Source organism: Scophthalmus maximus, chromosome 6, assembly GCF_022379125.1.
Source record: "Scophthalmus maximus strain ysfricsl-2021 chromosome 6, ASM2237912v1, whole genome shotgun sequence".
Classification (NCBI taxonomy): domain Eukaryota; kingdom Metazoa; phylum Chordata; class Actinopteri; order Pleuronectiformes; family Scophthalmidae; genus Scophthalmus; species Scophthalmus maximus.
Window position 1 is genome coordinate 23,356,829 of NC_061520.1, and position 25,672 is coordinate 23,382,500.

General features: G+C 42.7%; 1 protein-coding gene across 2 annotated transcripts; it reads left to right on the plus strand.

Annotated features, from left to right (window-relative positions):
* Nucleotides 1-40: 40 nt before the first annotated feature.
* wnt4 (wingless-type MMTV integration site family, member 4) lies at nt 41-23,009 on the plus strand. Of its 2 annotated transcripts, none has more exons than XM_035632648.2 (6): nt 41-812; nt 16,775-16,856; nt 18,523-18,676; nt 18,972-19,103; nt 19,441-19,583; nt 20,819-23,009. In XM_035632648.2, the coding sequence occupies exons 1-6, from the start codon at nt 736-738 to the stop codon at nt 21,287-21,289; spliced, it is 1,059 nt and encodes a 352-aa protein (XP_035488541.1). In that variant the 5' UTR covers nt 41-735; the 3' UTR covers nt 21,290-23,009. The 2 variants fall into 2 exon arrangements, with proteins under 2 accessions (XP_035488541.1, XP_035488542.1); XM_035632649.2 differs by lacking the exon at nt 41-812 and adding an exon at nt 14,033-14,818.
* Nucleotides 23,010-25,672: the final 2,663 nt, after the last annotated feature.

The following is a 25,672-nucleotide window of genomic DNA, read 5'->3' on the forward strand; positions in this document are numbered from 1 at the left end:
CGCCTCCTTCATCCCCAGAAAACTCCCATCCCGCTGCCATACCTCTACATCCTCGCACCGCCCCTCAGCTAAAGTCAGCGCGCACACACTCTCTCCTCTGGCAGACACACCGAGGGACGGCGGTGTGTGAGAATGGGCCGTGCGTAATTGCGATCGGAGTGAGCGTGCGCGTGTGTATGTGTGTGCGCGCGCGCGCGCGTGTGTGTGTGTGTGTGCGTGTGCGTGTATGCGTCGGGGGAGAGTTGGAGAGCCCGCGGCGCGCAGACAGGAGTGCGGGACCCGGCTGGGGGTGATAAGCCTTCAGGGAGGAGGAGGAGGAAGAGGAAGAACCATCGTAGAACTCTTTCAATTTGCTTTTATGTGACTGCTTCTCCAAGCATCTGCCCCGGCGACTGAGGGGGAAAGCACTCTCGGTGCTTGAGAAGAGCGGTCCCATTCACCCCGAGCGGCTCCAGACTTTAGATTGTATATATATATTTTTTCATTTAAGCATCCCTCTTTTGCCCGTCTCCACGTCCCTTCTGAGAGCGGGGTGGCAGAGGGAGGGACGGCAGGACCGGGCGAACGGATCGCGAAGCTGCGCGCCTCCCCGGTGGCTGACCCACTGGATGCGGGATGATGGATTAACGCCCGTCTCCGGACCCGCTCACTTTTTTGGGGGGGGCTTTTTTCACCACCCCTGTCCACTGAGGGATTATTTCGGCTCTCACTGACCTCCCTGTCCTCCTGCTCGAGATGACCGAGGAATGTGTTCTGCGCTGCGTCCTGATGCTCTGCTGTGCGCTCCTCTCCGCCAACGCCAGTAACTGGCTGTAAGTCTGACTGCACGCCGCCTCCCTAACACTGATCCTGATCTTAGAGAGCGGACCACATCCCCTGCACTCCTCTCCACCTCCACTCTCACCTGTCCTCTTTCTCCTCCTCATCTTCACCGCCTCCTCCTCCGTCCTCTTTCCCTCCAGCTCGGTTGCGGCTCGTGTTAATTGTTAACCAGCCGAACACACTCACACACTATGTCTGTCAGGTCTCTCTCTTTTCTCATTCTCCTTCTCACTCTCCCACAGTTTTAATAACTTACCAACACCACTACGTCCCCCCGCAAAGAAAAGCACGTGTTCTTTTAGGAAAGACGCAGGTTTCCATAAAGGTGACATTCCTTCATTGAAAATAACATTGCATCCTGGATGTAAAATAAATAGTATATAATATATGTCTGTAATTAATATATATATAAATGACAATATCGTTCCCGTTTGTAAAATTAGGCAATAAGTGACCAAGTCTCCTCTGGCTGTTTTATCACCCTCTTAATCCCCTTTGAGAAGAGATGCTCTGAAGAATCTGACCAGTACATGTTGGCAACTGTGTAGAGGTCTAGACCGAAATACATTTATTTTTTTTTAGTTCAGGCTGTAAAAGCTAATTAGCAAATTGTCTTGTTAATTGCAATAAAAATGTGGAAACTAACAGTTAGGAGTTCACAGACCAATTAAACCTTTAATAAAAAATGTTGATACTATTAATTTTATGGTTTTGTCACATGTCAAGAGAAAGAAAACCACTGATAAAGTATTTATTATGCGTACTGTATAGGTCAGCTGCATCTGAGCTAAAGAACTCCTTTAAAACAATAAAAATTAAAAAAATTATAACAACCTGACTCCCACATGAATATTACAGTGGTACTGAAATGCATAAAGTAGTTGAAAACTTCCTTTAGTTGTCCATTCAGTTCTGCAGGTGCACACCAAGTGTTTGCTTGAACATGACACACTATCATAGATGATAGAAATACCAAAAAAACTATAACAAGGTCAGTAAGAGCCTGAATTGTATTCCCCATGTATGATGTTAGAGCAGTCAGACTGCAGGAGTCGAGCCTGGAGCTGAAGTGATCGGTGCCACCTCTCCCTTGGGCCGGCCGGTCGGTCGGGTCGCATGTGTGTGCCTGCTCTCCCAGCAGCCTGTGGGAGGTGGCTAGGTGGGTTTCTGCATTCCTCCCCAGGCTCCACTCCATTTTGCACTGCCATTCATTCCTCTCGGCTTCAGCAAATTTATAAGCAGTGCTCATCATTCAGGGAGGATCCTGCACAGGATCGTGGCTCGGGCGGCATGAGTTATACCTGACACTGATGCAGTTAGTATAATCTGACACACTTACCTGCTCTTTTGATCTTCCTATAGGGACTGGAAGGGCAGCAGCTTTGGCAAATATAGTGACTGCATGTTGACTTTCATATTTGTAATTCCCCCCCACCTTGTGTTTATCCATTTTTATGTAAGATTCATAATAGTTTCACTCCAGCCGGACAATGTTTGCATCATCTGAGCACTGTAGATGGCCTGACTGATGTTGTTGACAGATTCATCAGAATAAGTCGAATCAAAGCCGTGCCAAACAGCAATGCTTACCCGCACTGAGCACAGGTAATTGTGCTGTTTGGGGCTGAAGGCGTGGTGACAGTAACAGCACAGAGCAGAGCATGTACAGGCAAGCTACCGTGTGTGTGTGTGCACCGCAGCACTGCAGGGTCACAGGATGGGAAGCAGTTGCTTTACATTACTGCTGTGTACAAGCGGTGGCGGTTCTAGACTGTAAAACATGCAACAACTAACCCACTGTATATGCAGAGAAGTTAACAACAGCTTCATGGCTGTTCATTTCTGTTAGCATGTTTTCATGATGTACAAGTATGTGGAAGTGAATCGGCATCTCTTATTATCATTGCTCTCTGTTTGTCATCCCTCATATGTCAAGCGACACGTCCGACACCTTTGTCATGTATGTACCGTGTACTGCGGCTCACTGCTTATAAAATATGTCAGTCAAATGATGGAAGTGAGACAATGGACCCCTGCACATTTATATGTGAAGGACCCTCTTCTGTAGAGGCGCACAGCGGGGTTGGTGGCCCCTGGGCTTGTGCCTGATGAACCCATTAATTATCCAACTGTGGGTAGAAAGACTGTTTATCTACATGACTAAGGCTCTTTTAATTACATGTTTAATGGCTGACAGCATTACATACTGAGAATAGTAATAATATTGTATTGGCTGTATGTGTTTCAACAAAGAGGAAGTGCTCTGAAAATAATATTACAAGTTGTTGGAGTGCATGTTGAAGTTGATGCAATATTTTTGCACAGTTTAATGGGAATAATACTGTGTAAAAAGCATATTATTCCACATTATAGTACATTGATGATGCTATATGTGTGAAACATTTTGATTAATTTAAAATCAGCTGGTGTCAGAATTGTGAGATAAAAATGGCAGCTATTTTAATAACTTCATAGCCGCATCAGAGCTCCTGAACTCTTTCAGCACGGAAACATTGAGCTGCTGCTGCATCATACAGTAAGCTGACGCTGAGACAGTTTGTAGAACAGAGACTGTAACTTTGCACCAAAGATCGTCTCATGACTTAATTAATTATTTTTCCAAATTAATCAAATTGGTCTGAATGTGTTTAATCAGTGGAGCGCCCCTTTAATTAAGGTCAATCAATTGGGTTTTTTTCTTGCAACTTAATGGGAAAGTGACGACTTTAAAAAAATAGATTAATTAGATTTTATGAATCACTCAAACAGAAAAAAGGGAATTTACACTTTACATTGCTTTTTAGGAATGAATCAAACTCTTAAATTATCTTAGCAGTGTTGCGATTGATTAATCATGACAAAAAAGTTGTCTGGTTTTCTGTCAGCTGAATCCCTCAAGGAATTTTTTTTTGTCAGATGAAATCCGCATTGATTAATCATAAAAACGATTATGTACCACTAATAGAAAATGTAATTATAGTGAAAATGAATATAATAATTGCAGCACTTGTTCTGCTCATATATTGTATTGGTGAAATATTATTTCACAACTGAGACATTTCAATACAATCTGCAATTCAATGATCATGTTCAGTTTTCAGTTTTCAACTCTTTCCGACGCCTCTCAGATGCTCTTGGGTCACATTTAACCGCAGACTGACTCTTTGTTTAACTCACCTGTAGCTCTGCTTGCCATGGTCACCTTTAGCCCATTTGTCATCTCTTCGCCAAATCTCTGTGGCTGCTGAGTCACGTTGTGTCCCGCTGCCGAACAGGGATTTCAGTGCTACTTTTTATTAATTTGTCCATCATCGCCCACCTCCTCCTCTTACCCTGCACTGACTGGTCCTGCTGCACCTGCAAACTGCTCCAGGTCTGCGGTCTGTGTGCGTAACTGGGTTTTTGTGTGATTTTCTTTCCATTTCCCTCAACAGAACCACACTCAGTAATTACACTTACAGTGCACAGTAGATGTTTGAATGTAAGTGATTGTGTTCTGTAGTGACAGTGATAGTTATTCAGATACAGTGGATGACAAAAAAATTGAAAAGAGAATAACTGGACAGTAAAATTGTTCTCCTTATAAATGAAAACAAGTGACATGTGTTTCAAGACAAATGAAAAAAATATGACCCCTAATCAGTGGTTCATTTCCAGCGAGGGACCTTTGTTGCTTCTCAATTTACCTCATTTTCTCTCTCTCTCTCTCTCTCTCTCCACTGTTAGTCATAAAGGAATGACAATGGCCCAAGATGAATATAAAATCCATTTAAAAGATATAAACTCTGACCTGATGATGTGAGAGCAGCCAATCCCAAACTTAGGTTGGTTTCGACCAAGAATAGATCACGGTCCTTTTAGGTTGCCAGTTGGCAGAGTAAAGTGCATAACAATGTTGTGATACAATATGTGAATTCCTAATTATAATAGAATATAACTGCTCTTTTTCCGCTGTACTGGTGTTTTCAGCTCACGCAGTGTGCTATGCACGCACTTCTGGAACTGGAGTTAAATCCAGTAACTACTATTTCTTCACTGAAGCCATTTGAAATGTATAGGAGAGACCTCAGTGTGTTTTATTCGCGGAAGTACTGAGTAATGACAGCTAACAATGAACTAATTGGGGCAAAATTTTCCCCAAAAATATTTTCCAAAAAAGATACACGTTATGACAGTGGAAATGAAATTCAGTCACGTGTTTGTTTATGTAGCAGCTGAATTGTTGGTTTCTTATAACTAGTGTGTTTCTAGCTAGCTAACATCATCAGTGTTAGCTGCAATTGCTGATATTATTATATACTTTTGTGCTTTTGGTTCCCGGGGATACACTGTATTACTCTTTTGGGTCTCAAGATGAAAAAGTTGTTTCGATCCGTCCGATAGCATTCAAGATGTTTTACTAAAAATGAAAATGTCAACCTCAAGGTGCCACTAGATGAAAAATCAGGGGGATCACCAAAGTTAATCTGGTTTAACCTGCAGGGAAAATAAATCTACAAAGTTCCACGCCTTCCCATCCAACAGTAGTTGACTGTTGTCAATGTTGAGCAAAGTGGTGGACTTGACGACTAAGCTTGACAAATACTTAATTGATTGGATCAGACATTCGTGGTTCTCAGAAGATGAATTGTAATAACTTTGGTGATCCTCTGACTTTTCATGTAGTGACATAATCAGGTGAAAATTAGAGTGTGTTCATTATTTTGGTTTAAGACACATTTCCTGAAAAGCTAATGACATTCCCATCAGCCTCAGTTTCATACTAATTAGCATATATTAGCATGTTCACACAAAGTTGGTGCACATTGGTTAAAATCACACCTGATAAATATCAACATCACTAGAATGTTGCTGATGTTAGTGTTCAACTCAACATGGATCCAATGACATGGCACTTACTCTTGTTTATACGATATTACTAATAGCTTAATTAATATTTTAAAACAGAAACTGAATCAATTGACTCTTGTTTTCAAAACTAACGTAAAATGTAAAATAAATGTCAAAGACTGACCTGAGATAGGTCAAAAATAATTACTCTCACCGCTCCTGTGACAAAGAAAGGATTACATCTGGCATGTGTCTAAAAAAGAGGGGAAAAAAACAAGAGGCCTTGCTCGTCTTCATTTATTTGTTTAGTTAAACTGTCATGAATCTGCTCTGCAGAAAGGATTATGAACCTCATGTGTTCGCCCATGGAAGCTCGTCCCCTTTAAAACCTAGAAAGAGTTGAGTGTTTGCTTTTCAAACACTTCACTTTCAAAGGGAACAATGTGTTCAAGTTTGGGTGCCATGTGCTACTGTCAGTTTGAAGCAAAAACATAGAGCAGCAAAGAAAACCGAATGTGGGAGTGAATATGGTCCAGAAATCATTTTATCAGAAAAATGTTCTGGGTTTACACAAGATCATTGCGCTTTGCTGTTCCTGCTTCTTACAAGATTTAACCAGTGGCATCATGGTTATGTCATCCCTGGCACCATCACCAAGGTGGGCTACCAAAAAGGAGGATAAAGACACAGACAAATTTATTGTTATATATAGATACATGTAAATAGGACAGAAGTTAGTCATGTGTGATTGAATGTAAGTATGTTGTATTGTGTGTTGTATGGTGCAACAAACCAAACAGTCAAAGGAGGAAGGTTGGGGAAGATGCCGTAACCCAGGGGACATGGAGAGAGAGAGAGAGAGAGAGAGAGAGAGAGAGAGAGAGAGAGGTGGACCATCCATATGAGCTTTATAGTTCCAAATACTCTGTTCAAGCAAACAAGCATCTCCACTCCGCAGACAAATAATACAGCAGAACAAAAACAGGGAGGATGGTCACATTTATCGTCAAAGCCTATCTATATAACTCATGATAAAGAGCACACACACACACACACACACATGCTTGTTTTTTATTTCTGTGTATCTCTCTTTGTCTTTCTGTGTCTTTGAGAGTGTATGTGTAAGTGTTTCATATATTGTATGCTTATCTCCTTGACAACCTAAATGGCAACCAAAGATGGCAGCTGATGGGTAACCAGAGAAAGCAGAGACCTTGGGTATGCTGTACTTTCGGTACATGCTGGCGCCAAACACACACACACACACACACACACACACACACACACGTGGCAACGCTTTGGCATGTTATTTCAAGACCTGTTGTCACAAGAGTGTGTACAATTATTGTGACACACTTGGAGCCACAGGGAATCAGTCAGGGTGACCAGCTTAAGGCCGGGACAGCGTGGGGCTGACGGGGAAACACGAAGGTTGCTGAAAGACAAGAAACAGAGCCAGGGGATACACAGAGAGGTGCACAGGGGTTTTTAGGAGGCATAACACAGCCTCTGGGCTGTGGACAGCTGATTGAATTTCTGAATGTACACTTCAGCTTCTGTTGGATGGATTGGCTACAGAGCAAGTTACAGCGACTTTCCATACAAACGTTTGAAAATATCTCAATAAAAGCAGATGCCAATACCTGTTATTGTAAACCAGAGAGGTACGGAGACAGGCAATGTAGTGACACACGGCACATTAGGGCATTTACGGTACATTAAAACCCTGGAAAATCCGATAGCTGAAGCTTAGTGAAATCACAACAGAAGTAAACTTTTAGTCTCAGTGTGACCTTTTTAAAGCTTTCTTCACTATTGATGTCATCCAGTGATACAGTAGTTGTCTGTGAGTACAATGGGTGCTCTGCAAACAGGAGACTTCTAATGGCTTATTCAGCATACCTTCAATGTTGCTATTTTGCCAAAATGTTAACAAGTAATGGCTAAAAACACGGGGATTAGGTTGTAGCCTTAAGCTAGCTCGCTGAATCTGTCTACAATACTTCTCTCTGTATTGTCTGTGTAGGGCTCACATCAGCAGACTCTTAAAAGCCCTGCTGTAAACTCAAATCCCAGTCCAGGGTAATACCCCTTAAATATCACTGCCAGGGTAAACTTAGCATTAGGAACATCTAAGGGTATTTAATTAAATGCTTCACTTGGACTGCTGACGAAAGTCAAAATGTAAAGCGAAGGGATTCTGTTCAGTGAATGCGAGGTATCAGATAAGTAAGAACCGTACTGCAAATCAATTCTAGCCTTGTACACAGAGAGTTCTTTATACGTACATAAAACACACAGTAGGTAACACATGTGTGTTAACTGTGTAAACAGTAATCAGGAGCGGTAAAAGTTGCATGTCCAAACCTGCCCACTGTGCAAGACCAATTTCAGCTTTACAACCAAGCTTAATTAGTTATCTACCCAAACTGAAAGTGAAAGTAACAACAACCATAAATTCATCTTTGACACTAGAACAACTCATCATTACTGCAAAGATATGGATGCAAATCACAGTTGTTTCAGTTCACAATGTTATGAATGTTTGCATCCAAACAATTTTTACCATACAAGAGATGGAATCATGAATCTCTCTAATCACTCAGGGAACATGCATATATTATTTTCTCTTCTAGCAGCTCATTGACTTTAAACAGGTCATTATTAAAACAATTTCTTACAAAATAGCTTAACATAGATTTACCATAATAAAAATCTCAAATTAATTTCTTTACAAGCAACTTGGCAACTCAAGGCAGCTAAATAACCAAAACACCACCTGTGTGGTCATCAAAGTAATAATACTGGCAGCAATTTCCAGTAAATGAGCTCAGACAAGCTGACTGTAAGTGAACAAGTGGCTGGTCAAGTCATTCCAAGTTCACGAAAGCTGTTGGTGGAGACCAAAACACAGACTAATTGGATTCATCAGGTGTTTTTGTAAGAAGAAGTTAGGTTCCAAGCAATTCATGTTATTGCATTATTATATTTCCATGCCAAATCCCTGTTTTGAATCATTAAAATGCAATATACAGTCATAAGCTGGTGTTTTAAAATGTTGGGACAGTTGATACTCAGCTTACTCATACACTTTCAGCCTATCTATTTATTAAAATGGCAAAACTGGCATGATGTGTCAGGGTAAACTGGCACCCACTCACTGGAATCTGATAGGCCAGCGACTTTTGTGGGTGACTTATGGAGGCTGGTTGAATACAAACTACTTCTGGCTCTATGGTAAATGGAATGGCCTGTATTTATATAGCGCATCTCTAGTTATATAGACCACTCAAAGCACTTTACAGGAAAGTCACATTTAGGGTTAAGTGTCTTGCCCAAGGACACAATGGCATGTGGACTGGGGGAAGCTGGGATTGATCTACCTCCTGAGCCACAGCCATATTGGTGTCAATGACAGCCTGTCTGTTTGTTGGGCAGTCCACCACCACACCTGGATAGATTGCTGATTCTGGATGGTGAACAGACATTCATGGAGCCCAGACAATTTATCCTGATTGTGGTGTAGCTGTATGATCAATTACCACATTCATGTAACTGTTATCACTTCAGTTTGTCTAAATACTTTGTTTTTTAACAACCCAAAAAACTGCAAACCTAACGACTCACAGAGCAGCTAGCGTAGCTGTAGATGGTGATGTTTCAATGACGATGGTATTTTCACAGAGATGCTGAGATTTTCTCAAATGCTGTTATAAACACGTATGTCAATCATCTTTGTCCAACAGCACAAATCCTCCACGTCACTCAGGTGGTGGTTTTACCCATAGTTTGAATGTACCTAAACACAGACATGGTGACAGGTACACAGCACAGCCAAGTCCTGCATTTAGAAACAATCAGCTGTTCACAGCTATTGTTTCCCTAAAGCTATAGATCTCAAACATGGCCACTGGAGCCCTGGTTACATCACCTGAAATACAGTGGATGCAGAACAAAGAATCAGAGGACAGTTGGATGAGTGTGTTATACTGCAACACACACACACACACACACACACACACACACACACACACACACACACACACACTAATTGGTTCCTAGCCTTTTGGGGCCACAGCACTAACACCAAGCTGGAGGTTAATTTCATGGCTTTCATGGCCTCTTTCCCCAAATGTCTGTCTGTGTGTGTGTGTGTGTGTGTGTGTGTGTGTGTGTGTGCGTGTGTGTGTCTGTGTGTATTTGCCCACACGTGTGTCTGAGTGTATTTTTAATTCTGCTGGCTCCACTAGAGCTCATATACCCCTTAAAATAACATGCTCTTCCAACACCACAACCCTCAAACACACACACACACACACACACACAAACACACACACACACACACACATACAATGCAATTGAAAATTAAAATCATCAGGTAGTTTTTATTTTCCTGTCTTATCTCTCCTGGCTTCCACTTCTTTGTCTCTCCTTCACTGTCTGTTTTTAAATGATTCCCTCTGTCCTTTTTATTCCATTTCCGTCCCCCTCCCTCCTTATCTTTCATTCTTTCCATCCGAGGTACTGTTTCCCTGCTACATTTATTTTATCTGTCACTGAATACAGCAAGAGCAAGGCTATTTTGAGTGTTATGACTCCAAATTAGATCCACCTAGTCTACCAATACAATAACCCGCACACCCACCCATTATCACCATCACCACCACCAACACCCTAAGGTTCCTGAACCGATGTATGTCACCACTGCTTTGTTTTTCTTTTTGATGTTTTGGCTTATAAGGTTTCCTCAGTGAGATATCCATCATTTTAATGATTCATTCTCTTTCGACTCCTGGCAGATAAACACAGATATAGCTTGTTACCAGAGCGAATTCCCAAATGCTTTACATCCTGTATTTCAAAGCGCAGATTATCTTTAAAATCACAATTAATTTTGGGAAATACATTTGAAATATTACCATAATCTTCAATATGACACTGAGAACATTGCATTCAAGATACAGGGTAATTCTTGATTGCAGCCATTCCCACGTCCATGTCAGTTATGCTATTATGGTCATTTATTCATGGTCATTGCGACTATCAGTTACAACTATCAACAGAGTTATTCTAAAAGTCGATCCTGACCGCTGAAGTATTGATGGTATGGTTAACAGGCCCTGCTTGTGAGGCGTAATGATACACTGACACTGACTGAGTATTTTCTGTTAACTAACACTACAGAGCAGTTTGTGTTATACGGACAATTTGTGACAAACATGGCAAAAACAATTATCCTGACCTGCAGAGTTCAGGGGTCAAGTTTTCAGTGTTTCCTACTGACACTTCAGCAGCAGGGCAGCAGCACACGGACACTGGACTCGAGACAGGTTCAAAGGTCAATCTCACTTTTGCAAGAGGTTAGCGGTGGCCAGCAGGCGCAAGTTTTTTTTAATTTCTTTGCAGCTCCTCTTTTACTTTGTCATCAGGACATATGTGATCAAGACTGCTGTCAGCTCTTACAGAGCAAAAAGAGAAGAGAATACAAGGATTATATGTTTTTAAATCTTAAAATTAAACCAGCAGCAATGACGGATCAGATCAAACCTTTAAAAAGTAGTTCAAAATACACATTTTATGAAGATAGATTTATTATTTTCTTTTCATAACATATCCGTCACTTAAAACCTTAACCAGTGTCAAATCAACATGCAGTGAGCGGCTGTAGGAGTCTTTACTCAGACAAGTTGAACCCTCTGGTGAGGAGAGTCTCAGCTTAATCGTCAAGACACTGACAGTGTTCAGTCTAGTGAGGTGTCTGAAGGTAAACTGGGAGAATAGTGCCCTCTAGAGGTCACTATATGTCTTACATGTTGTAGGTGTCCACTGCAGAGGGGACAGGAAGGGTTAGCTGAGGTCAAACCACCATTTGTCTTTGAATCTCTTGCTGCCTGCAGGCTCTCCGCTGGTAGCGCTAAATCCAAGGGTTTACTGTTTAAGACTGGGAGCTGCCACGTTCGTTTCAGTTGAATTCAACTTGTGGCACTTTTGTTTGTCTAAAACGGAAGTAAAATTTTGTCGGTGCATAAAGTTTAAGACTGTAACTTGTAACTGCACTGTTGCTTGCAGGTCTGTTGGCTCCTGTGAACAGAGCCTCAGTAGAAAAGACATTTCTACTTGCAGCTCTGCTCCTTGCATTTCCCATCCATGCTATATTTACCTGACAGTGTGTACCTCGGCTGTGTGCTCAGTGCTGGAAAGGCAAACATGAAGATATTTTCATATAAATACACATTAGAGATGATGGGGATGCAGAGAGTGCGCTACAGTGTGTGTCGTGTGTGTGTGTGTGTGTGTGTCTGTGTGTGTGTGTGTGTGTGTGTCTGTGTGTGTGTGTGTTTGCTGATGCATATTACTGTCATGCAGATTTGTCCAGCTTCTATATGCCTTCTACCCCCAGTTTGTTTTTGTATCTTCTCCACTTGCCCTTCTGCCTTTCCTTTACAGTTGAAACTGATTGGAAGAATACATTTCAGCCAGGGTGAGTGCTGCACCCTGGCAGTCAGGTACAAAGATGGCTTAACAAGGGAATTTAGATAGACAAGACCAAAGCAAAAAGAAAAAAAGAACCAGCAAAGTTTTGTTATTTAAATATCCTTTTTTTTTTCTTTCAGAAATGACTTAAAGGAATCATTTGAGATGGTGGTAAATGGACTGTAGGCAAGACAGCAAGTAAATACATTTCCAAAAATGTCAAATGATTCCTTTATGATTTCCTGGGGAAGAAAGGGTGTGGTGACAGTGTGTGCAACAAAATTGGCCCTATGGACTTCATGCACTAGGCTTCGTGACGTACTTCCTTCTCAAAATAATGCTGCTCGTCTGTCTCTGGTCTGATTCCAGTTACTGTGTTAACTCACTACATTCAGAGTTTTGTCCCGAGTGTTACGCAGGAAAATGCCCAAAACGGGACATTTTCAAAACAGATGAAGAAGTACTCAGAGCACTGCTGTGTCCCATGCGTTTCATCGAAATTTAATGGCGTACTAAGTTTTCATGGGTTTGCGACCCATCCCGACCTGAGAAGACGACAGCTGGTAAACACATGTCGGGATCCTTTCTCTGTCACCTTGCACGCCTCGCTACCAATCAGCTAACGAAACAGCGCCGTTGTTGAACCAGACCGGAAACAGTTGAGCAGTAGTAAGTAAAACCCTTAAATGGTTGTGCAAGTAGCCAATCCAAGCTCAGAGATCCACTTGCTTCCATCAGTGCTTTCAGCCATGTCTCATGATTCAGAATGAAGCACTGAAAGCTAATAAGAATACCATTGAGCTTAAATCATTTTGTAACATATGACTTAACTGTGATTTGATTATTAAAATTGTTGATTTATTTCAGGATGATTAACTGTACATAAAACCAGTACCCTTATAATGAAATATCTACTGAATTTTTTAATTGAAAATGCAGTACTTCTATTAATAAATGATAAAAGTTGCTCAAAAGTAATTTTTGTAAATGTTATCCTTCATTTTCTCGTCTGCAGATAAGAACCTGCATCATAAGTGCCTCCTCTATTTGGAATTATCTCTTATTTTCGCTTTCGCCCTCCCATGAGTCTGTGGGGGAATCTGGGTGGGAGGTAGGGAGCTTTCCACCTGGACTCTACTGTGTTCGCAGGCCGCTGTGTGTTTGTGTTGCATTACACATGGCAGCCTTCACAACATGACTGGCTCCACTGGGCTTAGGCCCCTGGGATTTAAGCACGCAACCACCAGAGGCCAGAGAGAAAAGAGGGAGAGGAATGAAGATGAGATGTGGGATGATGATGTTGCGTGTGTGTGTGTGTGTGAGTGTGTTTGTGTGCGTGTGCGTGTGCGTGCGTGCGTGCGTGAGTTGCCCTGTCCTTCTACGGTTTGACTCCTCTGTTTCTGAGTTGAGGTGTTTTGTTAACCTTGTCTCTGGGAAGTGAAGGGTACACACAGTAGAATGAACAGATAAAGCGAGACAGGGCTGAAAAGGCTCACACACTCGCCCAAGGCCTGTGCTGAACTTTTCCCACGCGTGTATACACGCATTTACCCACACAAAACACACACATCCAGAAAAATCACCTGAATAACAGCTTATCCTATGTTTATTAAATGTTTCCAGGGTGAATGTCAGGCCAGCGGGATGCTGTGGGCCTTTGTGTGTGTGGCGCTGCCCCTCAGAGGAGCAGCTTTCCGTTGTTGTCTCGTATTTTCTGTCTGATGCTCTCCAAGCTGGATGCCTCGGCCTGAACATAGCGCCGTGCCTAGGGCTACGCTAAACAACAAAGGGGGATAAAGCGTCACACATGGCTTTGATGAAGGGCTCGCAAATGCAGTGGAGCAAACGTGGGGGCGGAAACCTTTTGAATTAGGAGTAAAGATTAACCTCATACAGAGTGGGGCCTGTTTTGAACCTCTTCTCAATTCAGCAAGAGTTGTAGTCTTGTTTATATTTTTCTAAAATGTTGGTATTGAATTATTGAGTTTGAAACTATATATGAAATACATTTGGCTACATATTTGCTTTTATAAATAGCCATTACATTGGCATCGTTGAACTTCTGTTTATGCTGCATGTGATCCTGTGGGAGCAGCAGGACAAGCTGAAAACTCAAACTGTTTTCAAGGAGAACATGTTAGCAAACAGTTGACCATTTATACAAGCAGTAGACATGGAACAACAACAGTATTAATTTGTCTTACTTGCGTTTCCATCCACCTGATCCCTTTATCTCTATTTTAAGTCTGCACCAGTTCCTGGGAGAAAATATGTGGCTCTTTAGCTGCTAAATGCTCCACTATGTTCAGCAAATCTCGAACTGGGTGGTGTACAGTGGAGGAGGAAATTAAGCCAACAGTAAATTCAACAATCCCTCACACAGTCTGATGTAGAAACACTGATCAGCCCAGCGTTCGACAAAATGTTGGGGGGTTACTGACATCAAAACGTTGCACACACGCTAAGGAAGGATGGGGCGTCGGGTGATTCAACTTAATGAGAGAGTGAGGTCAGGGTGGACGTGAGCGGATGTGGCAGAGATGTGGTGGAGTGGGAGAGAGCAGGGTTATCATAGCGATGAGTGCTAAATACTGACACTGTCTGGATGGGAAGAGAAGAAGGCGACCATCAAAGATGCGGGAAGAAATAGAGGAAGAGATTATCTTGACTGTTGAGAGGAGCAGATGAAAGGGTGAATGGAGAGGAGGAGCTGTTTGAACTCTAAGAGGATGACATAATATATATATATATATATATATATATATATATATATATATATATATATATAATACATAATTATACTACAACATAATGCATCAAATGCTAAACTTACTTCTGTGCGAGTTATAGCAGCCAAGCTGATGAGGGTCTAAAGAGCTACCTGTTGACCTCGGCAACAGACGATGAATAATCAGGAAGTCATAAAGAAATTGTTATACCATCAACCCTGTCCACTGGTGCAAAACATTGGTAGCATGACTTTTTTTGTTGCAAATTATATCTTTGTCAATAATCCGGCAGCAGAATACTTGGCAGTCTGGATTTGTGCCAGGGTTTGATTGAGACAGGCAGACAGGGCTTCACTGAGGTATGTGTGGTCTTGGGAACTCATAACCTGAGACTCATAAAACAAGCCTGAGGAAGAAAAACAAAAACATGTCTACTTGTAGAGAATGATAGCCTTAAAGCTCATTTTGTTGGAATTTGCCTTTTGATATCTGAAAATCTGCCCATTGTATGGAGGAGCCTGCAAATACTGAATTCATTCCTCCATATTGAAATAGTTTATCAAATTTAGTACACGTTAATCATCCCTTCAAAACTCCTTGTTTGTACTGTTGTGGTGCTACATGTCTCATTATGGAAGTGTACCAGTCGGATTTAATGCAGTTTATTTTGGTAGTGAATAATGGAATATGTTTAGATTTGAGTTCATTCATTCATTCCTCGTCTACCGCTTTATCCATTTAAGGGTCGCCGGGGGTCGCTGGAGCCAATCCCAGCTAACATTGGGCGAGAGGCGGGGTACACCCTGGACAGGTCGCCAGCCTATCACAGGGCCACATACAGAGACGGACAACCATTCACTCTCACATTCACACCTACGGTCAATTTAGAGTCTCCAATGAACCTAACCCCATTCTGCATGTCTTTGGACTGTGGGATTAAGCCGGAGAACCCGGAGGGAACCCACACATACACGGGGAGAACATGCAAACTCCACACAGAAAGGAGTTTGCATGTTGAACCCCAGGTTGAATCCCAGGTTGAACCGGGATTCGAACCCAGAACCTTCTTGATGAACATATTTAATATCAATATCAGTACTGGAGCAAGACCATGGTTAGCCTAGCTTAACAGGACAACTGGAAATCAAACAAAAAAATGAAACTTTTTACAGTGAAAATTACCTTGCTGTAAATTTCTCTAAATTAAGTGTTTTCAGAAGTGATCTGCCCTCCTCTGCCTCTTCAGTTGAAGCTGCACTGGAAATGAAGAATTATCACCTCTTTGTTTTAGAAAAAATAGGATTTACAGACTCAACATGTGTTTAAATGACTTCTTCAGACACTCTGCAGTGCAGACAGTACATAATCAGGGCTGCTCCCGCTGTGGGAGACACACTGCCAGCTTATAAGAAAGCCTATTTCTGTAAGGTGCAGCTGGCGGAGGAGATACGAGACTGAAGTGAGGTGAGGTGAGGTGGATGTGTGAGGGTCAAGGCATCCAGACCAATGCCATTTTCTCAGATTATGATATCTCCCTGACCTGGAGGTGGTGTGGGCGATAAGCCACTTTTCCTCCTCTGTGTCCTCTTCACCAGACATTTCCCCAAAACATTCCCACAACGTCATGGGAACGAACACTCCTTACGCATCTCCGCTTCAATGTTGTCATCTTATTCAACCATCATGTTTTTTAAAGGGAACATTAACTGTGACAGTAATTTAAATATGGTAACACCATGGTTGAGATTATGTGTGTATCTTAGCTCTTGCCACTTTAACCAGCAGAGATCAGGGTCAAGACTTTCTACTTTTTTGTCTTCTAGATGTGTAAGCACTTTCATTTTCCTTTTAGAAAAACAAAACTCCAAACCTCGCACACTAAACAGATTCTGTTATGTGTTTTTTTTTCTTCTTTTCAGGTACTTGGCCAAGCTGTCATCAGTTGGAAGCATCAGGGATGAGGAGACGTGCGAGAGGTTACGAGGCCTCATTCAGAGACAGGTTTGCATCTTTAACAACGGACAATAATGTTTCAAATATTATAACTCCATGCACATGGCTCTTTTCATGCATCCATGTTACACAATGAAAACAAGCAAACACTTACACATAGTGGGACTCCTTGCACTAGATGCTTTTCTCACACAAGTAGATGCATCCCTGTATAGTTCTCCTTTTGAAATAGTGAAGGTGTCTTCAGATTATGGCGGAAAAATTGCTTTTGCATGCGCCTTTGTGAAGACGCATGCAAAAGCTAAAAAGTTCCAATTTTGTTGACCAGTTACTGTTGAACAGACTGTGAACACATGGACCGTAAAATAATTGCAACTGAGCAATTTGAATTTCTAAAACTGTACTATAACAAAGTGGCTTCATATTAAGGCCAGATATCCAGAACAGAGGTTGTGTCTACTGCCAGCAAGATTAGCATTGTTGCTAATTTTAGTTACATCGTCACCTACATTTTCGTTGTGCAGAGACTCGGCTAATGCAGGAATCGGTAGCTCTTAAGCCTGGTGAGTCGGCCATAGCGACGTCCTCCAGGCAGGGATGTAGTACTAGAGTCCTGGACTCCTGACTTGTGACAAGACTCGTACTTGCGCATTAATGACTCGAACTTGGACTCGGACTCGAGGGTGAATGCAAAAGGACTCGAGCTTTAATCAAATCGGACTCGAAGGTTGATGAACTCCCTGACAACTTATTTGTTTGATAGGTCTGTCAATTTAATCAGTAAGAGTTTCTTGCAAGGGCAGGGCGTGTGTATCCTCTTCCACCTGCAGATTCAGCGCGTCCCACGCTGTGAACAACTTTGGAAGAGGCAGTGGGACGTGCCCCGGGACGTGACGTTTGCCTTCACAGATTTCACTTCCACGTCTGGAAAGAGCTCTGCAAAATGCACAATTTGTTGGCGGACAATTGAGGAGTAGTCTGGGACGACGTCTAATTTAACAGAGATCTGTCACGTCGTGACAATCAGTTAATAATCTCCCTTTGAATGGTAGACCCTCTTTTATTTGTGACTCGACTTGGACTCGGACACAAACACTGGGGACTCGAGACTCGATTCAGACTCACGAGTTGGTGACTCGACTACAACACTGCCTCCAGGAGCTAAAACTACCTAGAAGCCTAGACCAGAGGCGTGTTTATGTATCGACTGACAGCCACTGTCACACGTGCCTTTGACAGCACATCTCCACATCAATATATATTTTGTGATATGTTTCAACTTAAAACTAGAAAACTAAAAAGCATACGCCTGCATCCAATGAGAAAATAATACCTAGAATTTGGTGCTTTGTTCATACCAGAGTAAAACCTTTTTTATGCTCATGTATAATAACAGAAAAATCAGGAACCTCCTGATAATTGCCTGAAAACCAATATGCTTGTCAAATAATATCCTGGCATTAAGAGACTTATTTTTGTCTCTTTTTTCCTCACATGAATTATAGAAAAGGCAACACAATTCATTTGATTACAACATATCAAACTCACTACCTTACATAACATTCTTCTAGCAGACGCTTTTGTCCAAAGCGACTTACAATAAGTGCATCAACCATGAAGATATTACCCAGACGTGCAAGAATCGATAGAGTACATAAACAACTATCAAATCAACGTGTGAATTTGATGTAGCGCCTGTGTGTCTCTGCTCCAGGTCCAGATCTGTAAGCGCAGTGTGGAGGTCATGGATGCGGTGCGTCGTGGAGCCCAGCTGGCTATAGATGAGTGTCAGTTTCAGTTTCGCAACCGTCGATGGAACTGCTCCACTCTCGAGACGATGCCTGTGTTTGGCAAAGTGGTCACCCAGGGTGAGATTACACACTCCGGTGATTCCTGATTTTAAAAAATGATCAGTCAACTTAAATATACTCAAAATATTTTCTATGTGAATTATTATTTTAAAATGTTGTGACAGTTTAGTTTTGTTCCATTTGTGTTGGCTTAACCTCCTCTTGCCTGTTAAGTTTTGGTCTCCTTCCCTCGGACTTGAATACGCTCTTTATCTGTATACACACTGCTTTTTGCAATTCAGAATGAGAAGCTCCTTTCAGTTCCATAGTGAAACAATATGACTGTGTTTGTGCATGTGTGTGTGTCTGCTAGGCACCCGTGAGGCAGCCTTTGTGTATGCCATCTCAGCAGCCAGTGTGGCGTTTGCGGTCACAAGGGCCTGCAGCAGCGGAGAGCTGGAAAAATGTGGCTGCGACCACAATGTACATGGAGTCAGTCCAGAGGGTAGGTCTTTCTCTCGCTCACACACACACACACACACACACACACACACACACTCTTAATTTCTCTCTCTATTTCACACACACACACACACACACACACACACACACACACAAGAAAAACTTACCCAATGCATTTGAATGCAATAAATAGTGTGACATTAAAATACTCATTTTATTTTAAAAAGACCAGCCAAATACCATATTATTAAACATGCCATCTTCTCTCCTTGTGTGTATAGCCAGAGCATTGCTACAGTACAAAAATAGTAATGAAAGTTTCATTCCATTCATCCATTCAGAAATCCACTCTGTGTCTCTGTTTTATTACTGTGTCACAGGTTTCCAGTGGTCGGGCTGCAGCGACAACATTGCGTACGGAGTGGCTTTTTCTCAGTCCTTCGTGGATGTGCGAGAGAGGAGTAAAGGCCAGTCCTCCAGTCGGGCTCTCATGAACCTGCACAACAACGAGGCTGGCAGAAAGGTAACTCACTGCTCTTAAAGTTCAATGACCCCTTCTGTAGAAAACTGCACTTCCTTGAGGACTAGAGAAACATGTTTTCTATAGTTGCTGGGAACAACGTTTTTGACCTCGACACAGTTTGCTGCATGCTTGCATAAGTGGCTGGAAGTTTATCACAGCAGCAGGAATGAAAACCGAGTCAAATCTATTTAGTCTTTTGGAGAAAGCCAACGTCCAGTCTCAACTTTTTTTAGATAATTAAAATTTAAGTAATTTGAGATAAGTCAAGTTTCAAGTTATTTTCGCAGAGACAGTCAAGACTCAGGTCATTCAAGATAACTCCAAGTCAAGTATCAAGTTATCTGAGTTAAGTCCAAGTCAAGTTTCAAGTACTTAAGTGAAGCTGAAGTCAAGTTTCAAATCATATGAGTTACATTTTTAAGTTATTTGGGGTCCAAAGTCGAAATCAAATCGCAAGTGATTTGAAACAAGTCAAAAGAAAAGTTCAAGTCATTCAAGACACCTCCAAGTCGAGTCTCAAGTCTGTGTGAGCAAAACTCCATGACTGCTGCCCATTAAAATCCAATCTTTTAATTTCAGAGCTGTTTATGGTGAGTTTTACAAAACTGAGAGCAGGCTCTAAATAAAAGACCTAATCATAAATACAAGGGATGAAAAAAATAATGATTGATTGATTGATTGTTCCAAAATGTTTGTTTATATCAATATGTACTATGAAAAGCAAGTGAAATAGTGCAAATGAACAAACCTGACTGGACAGTTTGACTGTCTCCATCCCATGTGGGGTCAAGGGACATCATAGATTGGAGAAACAATCTTCATTGATTTTCTAAATTGTATTAATCCATTGGAATTAACATGTAATTTTTAGACAACTCCAATAACAACATATAAGGCTTGGCATGACCTGCCTGTCTTTGGTTAACACAATATTTTAAATATAATTCTCCAGTTATGTTTTAGGCACTCAGGTATGACATATGTAAAGTCTCACACTAGTCAAATCAAAATCAAGTCCAAATCCTTCGTTTTCATGACTCATGTCCAAGTGTCATGTCTCCAGCTCTGCTGGCAGTGCAAACTCTTGTTGAAGTTGTTAATGTGACCACAAACAGGCAGTTTTTGAGAGATGGATGCTGACTTCCAAAGCTCCTCGTCTTTAGGGATATTATACATTGTCATCATCTTATTTCTGTGTCTGTCAGCTAACCTAAGATTCTTTGGCATCTCTGTAGGCCATCCTGTCCCACATGCGTGTGGAGTGCAAGTGTCACGGCGTGTCCGGCTCCTGTGAGGTGAAGACCTGCTGGAAAGCCATGCCGCCCTTCCGCAAGGTGGGCAACGTCATCAAAGAGAAGTTTGACGGCGCCACTGAGGTGGAGCAGCGCAAGGTGGGCACCACTAAAGTCCTGGTGCCTCGCAACTCCCAGTTCAAACCTCACACGGACGAAGACCTGGTCTACCTGGACCCTAGTCCCGACTTCTGTGATCACGATCCACGCACGCCGGGTATGCTGGGCACGGTGGGCCGCCAGTGCAACAGAACCTCAAAGGCCATCGACGGCTGCGAGCTGATGTGCTGTGGCCGCGGCTTCCAGACGCAGGAGGTGGAGGTGGTGGACAGGTGCAGCTGCAAGTTCCACTGGTGCTGTTATGTCAAATGCAAACAGTGCCGCAAAATGGTGGAGATGCACACTTGCCGGTGATGGAAGTGGGAGCACAGAAGGCACTGCTGATGGACAAAACAAGCGCCCCACACTCTTTCTCATCTCTCAAGGCTAGAGGGAGCGAGGAGGACTTGTGAAGCGCCTTCTTCTCCTGCTTGAAACCAACCCGCTCACCAACTACTGCTCAACGGAAAACAGACTGAGTTGTCATCCTCTTCATTTTATGCCACCTTGTATGGATATGAATAGCTTATGTCAGGGAGTTTCCTACAAAGCTACAAAGGCAGTTTGTTTCTTCTCAAATAATGAGCATATTTCACTTTGTCTCCCCCCCTCACTCTCTTATTTGGTTTGATGCTTCTTATTATTTTTGTAATGTTTAACTTATTTGTTGAGACTGTTGGGGAGACGGGGGGTGTGGACTTAGAAAAAGAATGGGACAGACAAGTGGAGATAAGAAACAAACTGGACCCATGGATGGGCAAGTAGGTGGGTGGGATTAAGGGGTTAGGGTGAAGTGTTTATTTGCCCTCTGTCCTCTCTGCTGAGAGCTTGGATGTCAAAAAAGGGAGATGCAAAGTCTGTCAGAGGTCGGACTACAACAGCGAGGCAGAGCGAGGCGCAGATGGAGTCTAAATGGCCGTGCAGCGCTGAGGTTCAGTTGCTGCTGAGTCGTTTATTTTGCCCCCTGCAGTGCCCTGATGCTGCTCCACTCACACTCACTCACTCACTCTCTTTCTGCCAGAGAGAGGATGAGGATGAGGATGAGGATGAGGATGAGGATAATGATGATGATGATGATGATGATGATGATGAAAATGATGATGATGATGAACAGGTGAAAGCCACTGTCAGCTCCTTTCTGTCTTTTCTGTCGTTCCAGTAGCACTGACATTTGATGGGCATCAGACACAAAACACACACACTCAGCGAAATGAGTGCTACCTGCACTGGAAACAGGTTCCAGATCTTTTGTAATGTATATCGCATTGTGAAAATGTTGCGTGCCCATTTGGATCGATGTAGAACTTGGCCTTCTCCTGCATGCCGGCATCTGCCAATTGCAAGTTGCATGCAAGACGGGCATGCACCAGCGAACACACACAGTGTAAACAAACCCAAACACACACACACACACACACAAAGGGGTCTGAGAGGGCTACCGAGCATGTTCACCATGCATGATGACTGAAGCACTTTCTCTCCAAGCGCACATAAATCCCTCGCCCCACAGTAACAACATCCAAACACATATACATTTTCACTTTTTCTCTCTCTCTGGCACACACACACACACACACACACACACACACACACACACACACACCGTTTCCCATGCCACTGTCAGGACTCTCTTGTTGTCTTGTACCACCACCATAAAGCCAAGCTTTCCTATAATAAAGTGCTATCATTATAGAGACATACTGTAGATCTGTAAAGACTTATACACTGAAGACTATACTGCCTATGAATGTATGTTAATACGGAATATATGCTGTGTCAAAAATTACTGTTGTGACTTCTTTCAAAATCAAGTACGTGTTGTGTGTGTGTGTGAGAGAGAAAGAGAGACAGAACGAGAGAAGGAATGCCACAAAAACAATGTTGCCCAGAAGGAAAGAGAAAAAACATGAGGACAGAAAGATGGAAAGTGAAAGAGCAGATTCTATTCCACCACCACACACACACACACGCGCGTGCACACACCGCCTTGCTGACAGACATACACATATTTCAATAAAATCGTCCATTTCCCGTGTCTTTCAGCTGCGTTATTATGTGGCCACAGTGTGCACTGTCCTGCATTTCGTGTGTGTTTGTGTGTGTGTGCGCTGTTTGTGTGAGGTACATTACAACCCCAGTTGTTCACTGCACCCCTGACACCCATAAACACAATTCATGCTCTGCTATCACCGCATACAGTATATCAAGCAGAGATAGATGGGTGTGTTTCCCGTGGCGCTGGGAAACTGGTAGTCTCTGGTTTGGGGGAAGAAGCAGAGTGCCCGCTTGGGCTTCAGCGAGTTCCTGATTGGGTTTGGGCTGAAGAGGGAGCAGAGGCAGGAACACCGGGCTCGAACAGGGATTACAGCGAAATGCAGACCACATGGCACAAGCTTTTTCCCTCCTCCTGTCTCTATCAATAGCATAGTGCCCCCCACCACCCCACAGGCACACACGCACACACACACACACACACTCACACTCACTCCAGCTTTCTTGCGCTTTCTCCTGCAATATCTTTGACTTACGCTGGTTCCAGTCTGCTCCCAGTCTGCATAACATGAAACTCTAACCGCTCTTGGTCTACAATGGCAGGGATCTGTCCTTCATTAAGCTGCCATGATGGCCTAGATGAGATGGGTGGTGATGGCCACACTGATTGGAAATGTTTGTGGGCTTGTGTGTGTGCGTGCGTGTGCGTGTGCGTGCGTGTGCGTGTGTGTGTGTGTACAGTCTGTCAGACAATCAGTCAGATAACTCTAATGCCTCTTGTGGTTTGCTGTGGTTTTGTAGTGGAGAGAGAATGACAGTATGTTTTTACCACAGTGTGAGTGGGTTTGTGAGTGGGTTTGTGTGTGCGTGTGTGTGTGTGTGCGTGTGCGTGTGTGTTGAAATTATCATGCAACAAATATGGGTTTATGAAGGACGACACAAATATTTGTGGAATGAAGCTACTCACAGCTCATTTTGTGCTAGTACCTAACATCTATGCGGACTCGTCACAGAGCAAACAAATACTCAGTGTACATGTTCAGCTCAACTACTGGATCAGGAAGCAACTAAAGAACATTCTTCTTCTTTGACAAAAGCTTTCACCAGCAGATTAAACTATTTCTTACATAAGCAATAGGTTTATTTTCTAATTGTCTATTTGTATATGGACAGGTGCTGAATTATTTGTTTCACTATTCAATACACTTTTCTGCTAAAATATGAGCCTTAGCCTCGGTAATAGCAGATTATGGCAGCTAATAGGTAGATGAAATTAGTAGATTCATAGATCAGTACATTACATTTACTATTCCCTGCAAAAATAAGAATTTTTGCAGGTTCACTGTTTGTTAAATTCTTTTGGGGGGGGGAAATGGAACAAGATGATGTACAGCAACTGACATGCTAAAGCTCAACTAAAAACCAACCTAATTTAATTGAAATTTAAAATGAAAATCTCAAATACAAACTAGGTAACTACCATGGCAGTCACAGTGGCCACAGTGTTAACACTAAATACAACACAAAAAAAATGTGGGTCCACAGGGGTGTGTCTTATAAAGAAGTGTGCACTGTTTGAGCTTCTTTCTTCTTTTTTTTTGGACAGGCATCTCCTGGGCACACAAAGACCACAAAAGGAAATTCTACAAATTAAAGTTTTGAGCTAACTTTTATTCATGGCATGTTATAACAGCAGCACGAGCAGCACTTGCGTGGGTGACAACCAACTATACATAAATCACATAAACTTTATAATGGAAACAACTTCACAGATACAAAGGTGTTGGATGTGATGCCTACTTAGTGTGAGTTATTCACAACCAACGGGAGCACCAAGCTTTTCTCCAATAAATTGTTGGTGTGAGAGGTACAGAGAGAACGATGGTGTCATTTCACTCCTTCACATTAATCATGGAGCCAGTTCTTGTCCCAGACGGGCGGCTAATAGTTCAAATTACACCTCAGGTACTGCACCTCATGTTAAAGGTTTTCTGATGCTCTCTCTCGCGCTCGCGGTGTGTGAGGGGTTAACAGTGCAGGTTGGCTGGATATTAATGCCACTCACTCAGAGAACCAGGCGAAGGCTGGCTTTAGCCCAGGGCCCGGCCCTCCCAGGCCCCTCTCAAACTCCCCGATCTCTTCGGCATACTTCTCATATTAAAAGAAAACAAGTTACACAAATGAGACAGATGGTTCTTGTTTGTGATGACAGTTGCAATTCTTTCTCTCCGAGCCCTCCTAACCTCTTCTTCCCTCTCGGCTTTCTTCTGGTGTCTCTGACGTTTTTTTCGCGGGGTGGGGCGGGGGTTATTACCCTGAAACAGCCACGTTGCGCAACATGAGTGCAGTGGGCAAGAGAGTCGGGCTCACGGGCATCGAGACACGGACACTGGGCTTCACATTTGACAAGGCAACACACTGGAGCAGCAGACGCTGGATTAATTTGCTGTGAAACTTCCCTTTCACCCACAAATGCACTTAATGTCAATCAGAAGGTGACCTCCACTGAGCATAGTGTGTACGTTCATTCATGCTGCATCCCACCTCTTCATACACACCCACATCTGCATTCTCATGCTTCTCATTTGCTTTATTAAAATATGCTGTCAGCAACAATTACCAGTGCGAGAACAGACACGAACCGTTGACGTCCACACCGCCAACTTCGGCTTCGTGATTCGAATGACACGCTTTCCTGCACTGCAG

Coding starts and splice junctions, on each gene's coding strand:
- wnt4 (XM_035632648.2), top strand. CDS start 736: ATGACCGAGGAATGTGTTCTGCGCTGCGTCCTGATGCTCTGCTGTGCG. Junction 18,677..18,971: donor TGGCAAAGTGGTCACCCAGG/GTGAGATTACAC, acceptor TGTGTCTGCTAG/GCACCCGTGAGGCAGCCTTT. Junction 19,584..20,818: donor ACAACGAGGCTGGCAGAAAG/GTAACTCACTGC, acceptor GCATCTCTGTAG/GCCATCCTGTCCCACATGCG.